This window comes from Hibiscus syriacus, unplaced genomic scaffold (assembly GCF_006381635.1).
Source record: "Hibiscus syriacus cultivar Baekdansim isolate YM2019G1 unplaced genomic scaffold, ASM638163v2 tig00116971_pilon, whole genome shotgun sequence".
Lineage (NCBI taxonomy): Eukaryota > Viridiplantae > Streptophyta > Magnoliopsida > Malvales > Malvaceae > Hibiscus > Hibiscus syriacus.
In genome coordinates, this window is record NW_024063495.1 from 1,054,256 (window position 1) to 1,067,256 (window position 13,001).

General features: G+C 32.4%; 1 protein-coding gene across 2 annotated transcripts; it reads left to right on the forward strand.

Annotated features, from left to right (window-relative positions):
* The first annotated feature begins 5,505 nt into the window (after positions 1-5,505).
* Positions 5,506-10,590, forward strand: LOC120191760 (alpha/beta hydrolase domain-containing protein 17B-like). 2 transcript variants are annotated; one of them, XM_039194681.1, is made up of 6 exons: positions 5,506-5,511; positions 7,563-7,873; positions 9,078-9,114; positions 9,210-9,446; positions 9,554-9,601; positions 9,744-10,590. In XM_039194681.1, exons 2-6 carry the CDS (start codon positions 7,572-7,574, stop codon positions 10,305-10,307), a joined length of 1,188 nt encoding a protein of 395 aa, XP_039050612.1. In that variant the 5' UTR covers positions 5,506-5,511; positions 7,563-7,571; the 3' UTR covers positions 10,308-10,590. The 2 variants fall into 2 exon arrangements, with proteins under 2 accessions (XP_039050612.1, XP_039050613.1); XM_039194682.1 differs by lacking the exon at positions 5,506-5,511 and adding an exon at positions 7,398-7,521 and having other exon boundaries at positions 7,567-7,873.
* Positions 10,591-13,001: the final 2,411 nt, after the last annotated feature.

Sequence of the window (13,001 nt, forward strand, 5' to 3'; positions counted from 1 at the left end):
TACCAATTTAGTCCTCGCAGATGACCAGAATGCTAAAATGCGCTAAACTTAGAGGAATTAAACAACAAATAACCCAATAAATGTATAACACGAATAAAAAGTGGTAATACCAGTTTTGGTCATTACATGTGACCAAAATGCAAAAACAAGCTAAACTTAGGTGGACTTAAACGTGATTTTACCCAAAAAAATTTCTATAAAACCTACTTTTATGATTTTTTTCATTTTACCCGAAAATCAATTTTTTTTTTGAATACTCTCTCCTCTATCTCCTTTCTTTCTCTACCGACCGTGGGCCAGCCATCTCACACCTCCACTCTGATCATTGTTTTGGCTACCACACACGACAATCGAAATTCCTAAGCCTACCCCAAAATAGCCTAAACTTCCAGATCTACCACCCTAAACCCCTATTTGGGGCCTAAAACACTAAAAATCACTCCCTAAACACAAAACAAACGACCGATGTTTGGCCTCCTCTCACTCCGACCACCGTGGAGATGTACTGACCCTTCGGTTCATCTTCCCCTCAGGTAACCGCTCACTCTCTTCCTTTTTTTGTTTGTTTTCATAGTTTTTGTAAGATACTTTTTTTGGTTATTTTGAAACTAAAAAAAGGGGAAAATTACCTCAAAAGTTTTTTTTTGTATTAATTCTGCCAAACGGGAAAAGTTGATCCTTTTTTACAACACGATAATCTTACATTCCTGCTAAACCAACCAAACACAAAATACAACATTCCCAATAATCATATTCAATGGTAATCTTTTATTCCCACTGGTAATCTTACATTCCGTGAACCAAACGCACCCTTAGGGTTTAATACCTTATATTTTTTTAGGGTTTAATGATTTTAACCCTCATTTCCCCTTTTTATGTTGTTGAGATGATGGTGGTACAATGAAGGTGGTCGGTGCTTTACTCGACTGGCGAAGACGTTTGGAAAAGTAGATATGGCGGCGACGACAGCTAAATGGACACTAGGGTTAGGTTGTTTGGGTTAGAATTTTAATTTGGGCCAATTTGGGTTTGATTTGGGCATTTCGGGTCTGGGTTTTTTTTGAGTTTGTAATAATATTTAAATAATAAATAAATAAATAAATAATATAATAAAAACGAAAAAATGGTGATTACGTAAAATTAAAACTTTTATTATATTCCTAAATTAATTCAATCAAGTGTTAAACTATTCTAATTCAAAGTGGAGTTAATTGACTTGAAAAAATCCTAGCCTAATGCGAAACTTATTTCAAGTGCGAAAAACACATTTTTAATCTATTCATTTTGTTGTTGTTGAATCAAACAGAATACAAATATAAATAAAATTGAAAAAAGAAAAATATATATTATTATTTGAATAGTATAAGGTGATTCAGATTTTTTTCTTAATCATTATCTATTCATTTTGTTGTTGTTGAATCAAATAGAATACAAATATAAATAAAATTGAAAAAAGAAAAATATATATTATTATTTGAATAGTATAAGGTGATTACAAGTTAGGATTTATTCAGATTTTTTTCTTAATCATTGACAACACATAAAAATCTTACGAATACAACTACTTGAACTTGAGACCTCTAGAGAAAATAACACTCTCTTTTATCATTGAATTATTAAATAATTAATGTTATATAATATTATCATAAATCTCTCATAATTACACAAACTTCCATATTTTATGGTATAAGAAAATTTGTAGGAAAAGGACAAGTCAATAACTTGCAAACCCTTCTTCCCATGTATTAAAATCGTTTTGATTTAGGGTTTAGATAATTGTTGGGGGAGAGAAATCCATGTTTTCAAGGGAAATGTCTTGTGTTTCACCAACATACTCCTCACAATCATAGGTGATTCATGCTTTGATCTTTGCAATCGCCAAGATCAACACCATTTTCCCACACATTTCATGGCTTGTATACATACTCTTTTAACATCTTTTATTTCGTCCTCGGATCTTTCTCGAATAAAATATTATGAATAATTTTTCCATATGTAATCTATGTAAACTTTTTTATATATATAAATTATAAATCTAATCCTAATCATACCTAGAGGGGAGGGGAAAAAGATGTTTTAGGGGAAGAAATGAGAGTACTCCTAGTGGATCTAGGACACATGACCTAAAGAATATGATGGAACAAAAATGAGCAAATTGAGCAACCAACCAAATGACCTGGCTCATAATCCATGTAAACTTTATAATTATACCTATTTGAACCCTAAAATCTAACATTTAAACTCTTAAACCTTAAATTCTAAATAATAAAATCTTAAATCTTAAAGTCTAAGCCATAAATAAGATTCATAAACATCAACCTTCAAATTCTAAAACCCTAAATCATAAATACTATACTCTAAAACCTAACCCCATACACATTAAACCCTACTATAAACCCTAAAACAAACAAAATTATAGACATAAAAATTTACACAACTTATGTATCAAATAGTTTTTTAAAATGTTATAATTATGAAATTTTGAAAACAAAGTTATTTATATTAACCTCTTGTGGAGGAGTTGTACCAGATGAAAATGGAGACTGAATCATGGGATTTTCAAAATCTATATACTAAAGTATAAGCACATTTTTACTAACTCAACAATAAACAGCTATAAAGTATATGGATATTTAAAAAAAATAAAAATCAGTTATATATATAAATAAACATATGAATCATGTTAAATTCTTAAAAAATCCAAATATAAAATCAATAATTTACAATTTTCATACGGCATAATGATATGCATTGCTCTTGGCTGATTTGCTGCATTAGGGTTATTGAAAAAAATATTGGATGAATTAAGGTATCGTTGGAATTATTTCTTGAGATGATTTGAATTCGACAATAATCGGAGAGTCGTCGAGAACACAGTGCGTCTTTCAGGGAAGACGTCGAGAACACAGTGTGTCTTCCAGGGAAGACGCCATGAACACAGTGTGTCTCCCGAGGAAGACGTCGGGAACACAGTGCATCTTTCGGGGAAGACGCCGGGAACAAAATGTGTCTTCCCTGTTTTTATGTCGTTGAACAAAGCTGAAGACATGTGTCTTCCCGGCGACTTTCCGAAGACACATTGTGTTCCCGAAGACTTTTCGAAGACACACTGTGTTTCCGGCGACTTTCGATGGGTACTGTAATATTCACACTAGACCAAAAAATAATTACAGTGAGATTTTATTTCAGCCAATAATTTTTTTTACAACACCATGAGCATTTAAGTCCATTGCTCTTATTGTATTTTTTAATCAATTTGATGTTTATTTTTAAAAGGAAATAAAATTATAATTTTTTTAACTATTATAATGTCATATTGGTCATTTTGTAACCAATCAACAAATATAATAATTATTTTATATTTTTTGTAAAGTTAATCACCAAAACAGCCTTTGGCGTACTTGCTCTTAATTTTAATACTTTTAAAAATGAATAATAAATTGTTTCACCTACACCAACTTATAGAAGACTTTGTATCTGTTTAAGGAAACGAATAATTGAAGTTCTATTTATATTTAAAACTGTATCATCTCTCACGAATTAAATTACCTTAATAGTTAATGAATTGTTGTTATTTCTAGATATCAGATTCGAGTATTACATATGTAGGAATATGGGCATTCAATATCAAATGATTGAGAGTCTTTGAACAGATACTACTTTGAATTCACCCTAAAATAATACAAAAAAATTATCTCATCTCTATCGTGTTTAAGAGTAAATAATTTTATCAACAATAAGTTTATTTAATGAGATAAAATAATTGATTTATAAATAAGGCTAGAAATTTAAATATTAACATTATAAATAGAGTAAATTGAATTAGAAAAATTATCCTTATTAAAAGTGTATATAATATATGATCTAAGTTAAACGATCAATAAAATAAATGCCAATGATTAAAAATAAATAAATAAAAGCAAGTAGTTAGGTTTAATTTTAAAGGCATAAAGGCTACCAATAATTTGATCAAACTTCATGAATCTTTCTTACCAAGTTTTGGTTGTCTGATTTAATTAAGTGTTTACTGATATTTAATTTCGTAATTCATGGTATTTATATTATATTTAAGTTTATTTTCAAGTTATAATGATATTTAAAATAATATATTTATATATTTTAAGCATGTTAATAAATTATTTTATATTTTTAAATTATAATCACATTTAAAAATTTTGACTAAACTTGAATTTAAAGTTTTAATAAAAAATTTAAACTCAACCCGACCTTATCCTCAAAATATAGAGACCTAATTTAAAAAAAATATAGATTGATAAATATTATAGTAATTATATTTAAATACATATAATATTAATTATACTATTATTATCATGTCATGTATTTATCACTACAAATCTAAATTCCTCCTGATTTTATCTTTTAAAAAAACTTTTATTGAGATAAATCCAAATTTTCAAAAAAAAATATTTTTTATAAAACTAAATTAAATCAAAATTAATTCTAATTAAATCAAATATTTATCTCTATAATCGCTCCAACACCCCTCGATTCATCATAGAATATATATATACACACACTACTTAATTAAAGCAATCAAATTTAAAACGATAAATAAATAAAATGGTCCTCCGCTCACAAATCTAAACATTGTTATTGGAACTGCTTCAACAGAAAATCATAGAGCCACGTGTAATAAAGTGGTACAACCTGGATGTTAACGGTGTAATCATTTTTTAATTTTGAAAAGGTTGGTTTTGCAGCTTTTGTCCTTTTATTTTTCTATTATTGCATATAAGGACTCTATAAATATCGCCTAACTCGTTTCACGACCTCTATTTTTCAGTTCTTGCCAAATTAAACCACTTAAGTCCCATAAAAAAACAATCAAAATGCCTTTTTTTCCCTTTATGAAATTGAATTGATGATTCATTAAACGAGGGAAGAGAAATTACAAACCAAAAAAAATAAGCAACTTGATAGAAGAAGGTAAACTACACATTTAGTACCTAAATTATTACTTTTATTTTATATTGGTACTCAAACTTTATTTTTCCAAAATTCATAACTAACCTTTAGTTTAGGTTTTATTTTGGTATCTCACCATTAAAAGCTTAACGGTGATATTGACGTATCACCATAAAATAATGTTACGTCATCATTAAAAATAAAAGAAATATCTTGTAAACAATTATGTTAATTTTTTAATGATATGTACTAAATTTAAACCTAAACTAAATGTTAGATATAATTTTAAAAAATAAAATTTGAGTACCAAAACATAACAAAAGTAATAATTTAGATACTAAACATATAGTTTATCCTAAAAAGACAGGCTATTAAAACAAGGGATGATCAGCTGTAGCTAAAGGTCTATACGGTTTTTAGAATTTTAAATTTTTAATAGTCGATCAATTTTTTATTCTATTAATCTTAATTTCAGTTTTTCCATTTAATATTTAATATTTTATTTGATAAAATAATTTTATTTTATAAAATTTTAATATTATTTACTAAAATTTTAAAATATTTTCATGAATATTCTTAAAAAAAGTTTAGCAAGTAAATATTTTTTTAAACACGATTTTATCCATAAAGAATCAATCCGGGAATTACTCTACCTGTATATATATGAGATAATTGTATTATATTTTCTCAAACTATGATCGTTTGAACTTTTAAACACTCTAATTTCATCCATAAACTATAAAATTTTATTCTAAATTAATCTCTAAACTTTCAGACATTCCAAATCCATCCTCAAACTACAACCATTATTCTAAATTAATCCTCAAACTTTTGAATGTTCTAATTTTATCCCTAAACTTTTGAATGATTTAAGGGGAACTTATTAGAATGTTCAAAAGTTTGACGACTAATTTAGAATGAGGGTCATATTTTGGGATGAATTTGTAATGTTAAAAAATTGGAGACTAATTAAGAATAAGGGTCATTTCTTGGGATTAATTTAGAATGTTTAGAAGTTTAAGGACTTCTTTAAACTGATAGTTATAGTTTGAGAATGTATGGTGCAATTAATAATATATATTTCAATATAAAAAAGAGAAAATAACCACAGTGACAGAAAATGCCTTATAATATACGATTTTAATTAATTTTTTTAGATTTGTCAAAATGACCAACAAATTCGCAACGCGAACTCCAATTTCGCAACGCGAATATGTAAATCGCAAAGCGAATTTGTAAATCGCAACACAGAAGTCAAATTCGCAACGCGATAGTCAAATTCGCAACACAAAAGTTAAATTCGCAACGCGATAGTCAAATTCGCAACGCGATATTCAAATTCGCAACGCGAATCTGTAAATCGCAACGCGAATTTGTAAAGCGTAACACATAAGTCAAATTCGCAACGCGATAGTCAAATTCGTAACACAAAAGTCAAATTCGCAACTGAATTTCAAATCGCAACTAGATTTTCGAATTCGCAACACGAATTTAATTTCGCAACAGGTTTTAGTTTCGCAACACAAATGTTTTGGGTATATAACAACGCAGCAGCAGCAACTATAACCTAAATCCCTAAATCGCAACTCATTTCATCTCTATCTATCACTCTCTCCGACGACATTCGTTCCTATATCCAACGACATCCTTCCCCATCTCTAATTTTTTTTACATAATTTTATTTCTATATAATTTTCAATAATTTCTCTCCCAAATTATCAACTATCAACTTAATAAAGGTATGTTTTTCTCTAAGTTAGTGATGATATAGTTTATAGCTCGTTTGTTTAGTAAATTAATTTGCAATTTGTAGAATGAAATCATCTAATGTTGATCATGTTTGGATAGATTTGTGTTTTGGAGGATTACGAGAGAATGTTCATGATGTTTTACAATATGTGCCTTTACCCATGAATCTTCAACTAAAACTGTCATTAAAAAAGTTAACTTATAAAACTCTAATGTTATGTGTTGCAAAGAAATTGAATTTAGAGCTTTAAGTAGATTTAGGCTATTTATTAGAGAAAATGTTATGAAATTATTATTGTGTTTCACGTTGCGAATTTAACTTTTGTGTTGTAAATTTGAAATTCAGTGTTGCGAATTTGACTATCGCGTTGCGAATTTGACTTCTGTGTTGCGAATTTAGCAAATCGTAATACGATTTATATATTCGCGTTGCGAAATTGAAAGCTGGTTACGAAATTGGAGTTTACGTTACGAATTTAAGATCGCGTTACGAATTTTTGATCATTTTGACAAATTAAAAAAATTTGATTAAAATCATATTTAAGATATTTTCGATCACTGAAATTATTTTCTCTATAAAAAAAAAGTCAATAAAAACCCGCCATATAAATTTAAGGACAAACACAGTTCAGACACACGCTAAAGTGAGTCGTACGGATCTCTATTTCTTATGTGACAGTCTCGGTGACTTTATGACTTCCTGTATCTCTCTCTTCTCTCCTTTAAGCGGACGCCAAAAGGAACATCCTCTGAAAAGGAAAGAACAGAGAAAATAGAAGAAAAAAATTGTTAAAAAATATTCATCGTCGTCTTCTTCTCAACCTGCTTTGATTCCAAGTTCAGTCCAAAACCCCAATAATTTTTTCGAATCTCGGGAGCAAACTGAGGAAGAAAATATGGGTGGGGTGACGTCATCAATGGCTGCCAAGTTCGCCTTCTTTCCTCCCAATCCACCTTCATACAAGCTAATTAAGGACGAAGCAACTGGGATTTTGCTCCTGGACCCTTTCCCTCACCGCGAAAACGTCGACGTTTTGCGTCTCCCAACTCGCCGTGGTAACGAAATCGTTGCTGTTTACGTTAGGCACCCCATGGCTATGTCGACTTTGCTTTATTCTCATGGGAACGCAGCTGATATTGGCCAAATGTATGAGCTATTCATCGAGCTTAGCATCCATTTAAGAGTAAATCTCATGGGGTATGGATTCATTTCGTTTTCTGCAAATTTGAGCTTATTTTTAATTATTATTATTTCATTAATGTGTTTTTAAGCTTGTGATCTTGGCGTGAAAATGAGTATTTCTTTTCTGGCTGTATAAGGAATAAAAAAATGAAGTTGTAAGGCTAAGATGTTGATATTTGATGAGGGGTTTTTGTGAAAGATTCTATTTTTTTGGGTTTACTTTTCCCTTTATGATCTGATTGAGGGTCCTCGTTGGGAAAATTACTTGTTTTTTGAGCTTCAAGAATGCCAGTTTAGGTTGTTCATAACCATGCTTCAACTGAATTCGGAGCTTGAAATCTTGTCGTGGTTAATTTCTTAATTCAGATCTGTTTCCTTAAGTATCCTTGGATTATTCCGTTACCGCCCGTGATTCTTCTTATCGATTCGAAACCGGAAAAATAGTGCGGTATGATGGTTTCTGAAGGATTAGTCACTGTTTACCTTTCTCCATCAATTAGATCAATGGTAGAGTGGCATAGAAGGCATCAGAATTGTGCTCTTAAAATATTCGCGATCTATGTTACTCGAATTCAGGTGTGAGTATCGGACACAGGGATGTGTTCAATACAAGTATGTTCAATTATTTCAAGATTTCGATGTGATTAGAACATCTTTAGAGGATTATATTCCTGTATTCCCATATTCTGCATCGGACATAGTATTTCGAGAAAAATGAAGAGTGGAGTAATATAGTTCTCAGCTAAGGGTCAATACCATTTATCCGAGTCGGTTTTAGATCTAGGGTTTAGTGGAAACTGGTGGTTGTAATATGGTTATGGAGAATTTGGTGGTTGGAATTGTCATAAATGAGCAAACAATTTTTTTTCCAGAGAGAAAGGAAATGTTTTCTATGAAAACGAAAAGATTTATTTGTGTTCATATGTTTTCTTGAAGTACTAGTGCTCTACACCCGTGTTTGATGCATATCCGAACATGGGTATGGAGATATGATTCTCGAAAGATCGTCCAAATATATGGGAGAACTTAGAAAAATTTTAACATACCAGTATCCGACACTCACATGAGTTTGAGTAGCATAGATTTGCAAGTAGAAGAATGTCTGCCTTTCTTTTTCGTGTTACATTTCTGCTTGTGTTTCAGCCTCCATGAAATGCCTGCCTGTCCTCATTAGCACGGCATCTTGAATATTTCGAATAACGTATAAAAATCTTTGTAGGTATGACTATTCTGGCTATGGACAATCATCAGGAAAGGTAATTGTAGCATGAATCTTCTACTCTTGGTACGTGTATGAATTAAATGCGTCCGAAACGCTCTCTCTGATGTTCGTATATATGCTTTTGTTCAGCCAAGTGAGCAGCACACGTATGCGGATATTGAAGCTGCATACAAGTGTCTCGAAGAGAATTATGGTGCCAGGCAAGAAAATATTATCCTATATGGTCAGTCTGTTGGAAGTGGTCCTACGGTGGATCTCGCTGCTCGTTTACCTTGCCTAAGAGCTGTTGTTCTGCATAGTCCTATATTATCCGGGTTAAGAGTCATGTATCCGGTTAAGCGCTCTTACTGGTTTGACATCTACAAGGTTGTATTCCGCTCTCTCATCGATCCCGTCCCATAAATTCCGATGTTTGAAGCATGCACATGTTAGTTTTTCATTGCGTGTCTAACTTGATTTACATGGTTTTGCAGAATATTGATAAAATCTCATCTGTAAAGTGTCCTGTGCTGATAATTCATGTAAGTTTCCAAAATTCAACCAAAATTCAATATTTTGTGCGCTTGTGAACGTATTCTTGTATGTATTTATAAATTGCAAAGAATATCTGCAATGGGGGATTGGCATTAACTCTGGTGATTTCGTGCCGGTAACGGAATTTAGGGAACTAACGATGGAGTTGTCGACTGCTCTCATGGGAAGCAACTTTGGGAACTTTGCCAAGAGAAATATGAACCATTATGGGTGAAAGGAGGAAATCACTGTGATTTGGAACTCTACCCGGATTATATTAGGCATCTCAAGAAGTTCATCTCAACTGTTGAGAAGTCACCTTCTCGAAGAAATGCTTCTCGGAAAAGCACAGATGGTATCGAACAGTCTAGGCAAAGTACAGAATACTTCGACGCTCCGAGAAGAAGCATTGACCGTAGGGACAAACCAAGGAAAAGCACTGATACCCGGGACAAACCTAGGAAAAGCACTGATACCCGGGACAAGCCAAGGAAAAGCATTGATAGGCCCGGAAAGTTGAAAGTTCATGAGTACAACAAATTTAACAACATCGACAAGCTTGAAAAGCTTAAAATATCGTTAGACCAGATGGATAGGATGGAGAGGTCACGCAGAAGCGTGGAATACTTCGATAAATCCCGGAAAAGCATCGACCTCCAGGTAGAGAAAGGAAGGAAGAGTGTTGACTGGATAGATAGAATCCCAGCTGTTTAGAAAGCTAAAACGGGGCATAAATGGGTGGAATTGGTTTTGGACTAATAACTTAATTGTTTCCGAGAGCTGCACGACGTGTCGATGACGGTGTTTACGGGTTGGAGGCGTCGCAACGGCCGGATGAAATATGGTTACGAAAAGTAGGGTTTGGTATATGTTTTTAGATTTGTTTTTCTTTGATTTTGAATGATTGAAGGATCTAACTTGCATGTTCATGTTGGGGAAAACTGAAAAAGCTTTGTAATTAACAACTATTGTTTCACTATAATATTAAGATTTTTTTATAATTTTAGGTATTTGATTTATCAATCTGATAATTTGGATCGGGTACTGCAGAGGTGAGGGCGACTTTTCTAACCCAGATGAATCCATCTCAAACGTCAGGATTCAAACTCTTGATCTTACTTAAGGGATTTCGTGTCGCATCTTACTAAACAATTGGTTGTTGGAAACTCGTAAATTTATCATCTATGATTAGGGATGGCAACGGAGCAGATAACAACATGTTAATTTTGTTTTGATTCGACTGATTTTTATTTTTATATATCTAAATTTATTCTCTTTTGAATTTTATTTTATTTCATTAGTGTTTAATTATTATTGTTATATTTAAGTATTTAAACAAATTTTATGTTTAATTATTACCTTGGGACATAAATGAAATAAAATATTTTATATAAAAATATATGTATTTATGGGAATATTTTATACAAGAATACATGTATTTATCCAAAATTATTGAACGAATTATCATATCTGGAATTAAAGACTACACTAGCAAAGTCCGTACTAGCAGCATTGCCAATTTATACGATGTAATCAACGGCCATTCCGAGAAGCATCTGTAGAACAATTGAAACCCTTATCAAACGATTTATCTGGGGAGGTAATGAGGATAAAGGAGGCATCCATCTAGTCATATGGGAGAATATTTGCCAGCCGATTAAGAATGGTGGATTTGGATTCAAGAAACTGATAAAACTAAACGACGCATTCTTAATGAAAATAGCTTTCAACATTTCGGCGAAGAAGGATCAACTCTGGGTAAGATTTCTCAGGGAAAAATATAAATGCGAAGATGGTATCCCGGAAGCCCTTCGGAACTCTAATTGCTCAAAACTATGCAAGGGGTTGGCATGTGTCTGGTCGGATGTCAGAAGGCACATAACTTGGTGTATTGGAAATGGTCGGGAGGTGGATTTTTGGTTTGATTCTTGGCTTGATGAATTTGGACCACTTATTAACTATGTAACAGCTGCAGGGGCAATTAGCATGCAGAGGGTGACAATTGCTGATATGATCGATGAAGAAGGAAATTGGAAATGGGAGCAATTTAAACAATTACTGCCTATGAATGTGATACTACGAATCGCTGCGAAAAGGGCCCTCCCACAATTTGGTAACGATTTAATAGGATGGCGACCAAGAGACGATCGCCGTTCACCGTGAAGTCTGCGTATGAAATTCCGGAGAACCAAAACAATTGTTGTAGAGAAACAATCTGGAATGTGATTACAAAATTCAGGGGTCCACAGGAGATTAAAATGTTCATATGGCTTATATGTTGTGATCGAGTGATGACAAACGCAGAGAGCAAAAGGCGTCATCTCACTGTTGACAGCAATTGCCCGTTATGTGCGGATCCAATGGAGGATATGAACCATTTAGATGATGATCGATCCGTGTTAGAACGAAGCAAACAGTGAAGGAAATAGTCTGTCGAACAATCAATAGGGCAACGACAACTAACTTAATGGGAAACACGATCAGGGGTAACACCCGTTGGCAGCACCCTCCGGAGGGGTGGATCAAAGTAAATTCCGATGGAGCTCGGCACAAGGAGACTGGCCTCGCCGCTTGTGGAGGTGTGATCAGGAATAACGAGGGTAAATGGTTAATAGGTTTCTCCAAATTCATAGGTATATATTCGGTACTTGAAGCTGAGATTTGGGGGTTGTATATAGGATTAGAATGTGCTTGGGAATCAGGTGAAAGACAAGTTATCATAGAGACATACAGTCTGGAAACCATGAATGCGGTGAAGATGATGCGAACTGGTAATACTCGGATAGCAATTCTGAAACATGTTGAGAAGCTGATGAAAGGATATTGGATTGTGAGGATTCAACACGTGGCTAGACATGGAAACAGTGTGGCAGACTGCATGGCAAAGTTGGCAAACAGAAGCAGACTTGATTGTGTTAAATTTGAAGAACCCCCTGTAATGGTGGTGAGGACTCTGCATGAAGATTGCAGAAACAGCCTCGAGTGGTAGATTGGGATCTGTTCTTTTCTTACCAAAAAAAAAAAAAAAGACTTGTACAAATACACTGATCACTTGATGCATAATTGTTTTATTTGAAATTTATATAAAACTATAAAATAAAAAATAAAAAATAAAATTATTATTATAATGTTAATAAGGCTTAATATAAAAATAAGTGTCTTGGCCGTACAACTATTTAAAAAACTCATTAAGTGACATATATTGCATTCAGTTAATTTTGAATTTTTTTAAATAATGTCATAACCATTTTTTTTGAAAAATAATTAAATATTATTTTAAAAAAACTATTATGATTTTATTTTGAAAAATTAGCGATTTTGAATTAATTTGAAACTTTTGAATTAGAGTCGTCATCGGCTTTAGGTTAGGTAGGTCGAATACCTAAAAAAGTCTTTTAAACAATTCAA

Bases quoted from the DNA above. Each gene is read 5' to 3' on its own strand.
- LOC120191760 (XM_039194681.1), top strand. From the start codon at position 7,572: ATGGGTGGGGTGACGTCATCAATGGCTGCCAAGTTCGCCTTCTTTCCT. The intron at 9,447-9,553 runs GTTGTATTCCGC...ATGGTTTTGCAG, and splicing joins ACTGGTTTGACATCTACAAG to AATATTGATAAAATCTCATC. The intron at 9,602-9,743 runs GTAAGTTTCCAA...AACGGAATTTAG, and splicing joins GTCCTGTGCTGATAATTCAT to GGAACTAACGATGGAGTTGT.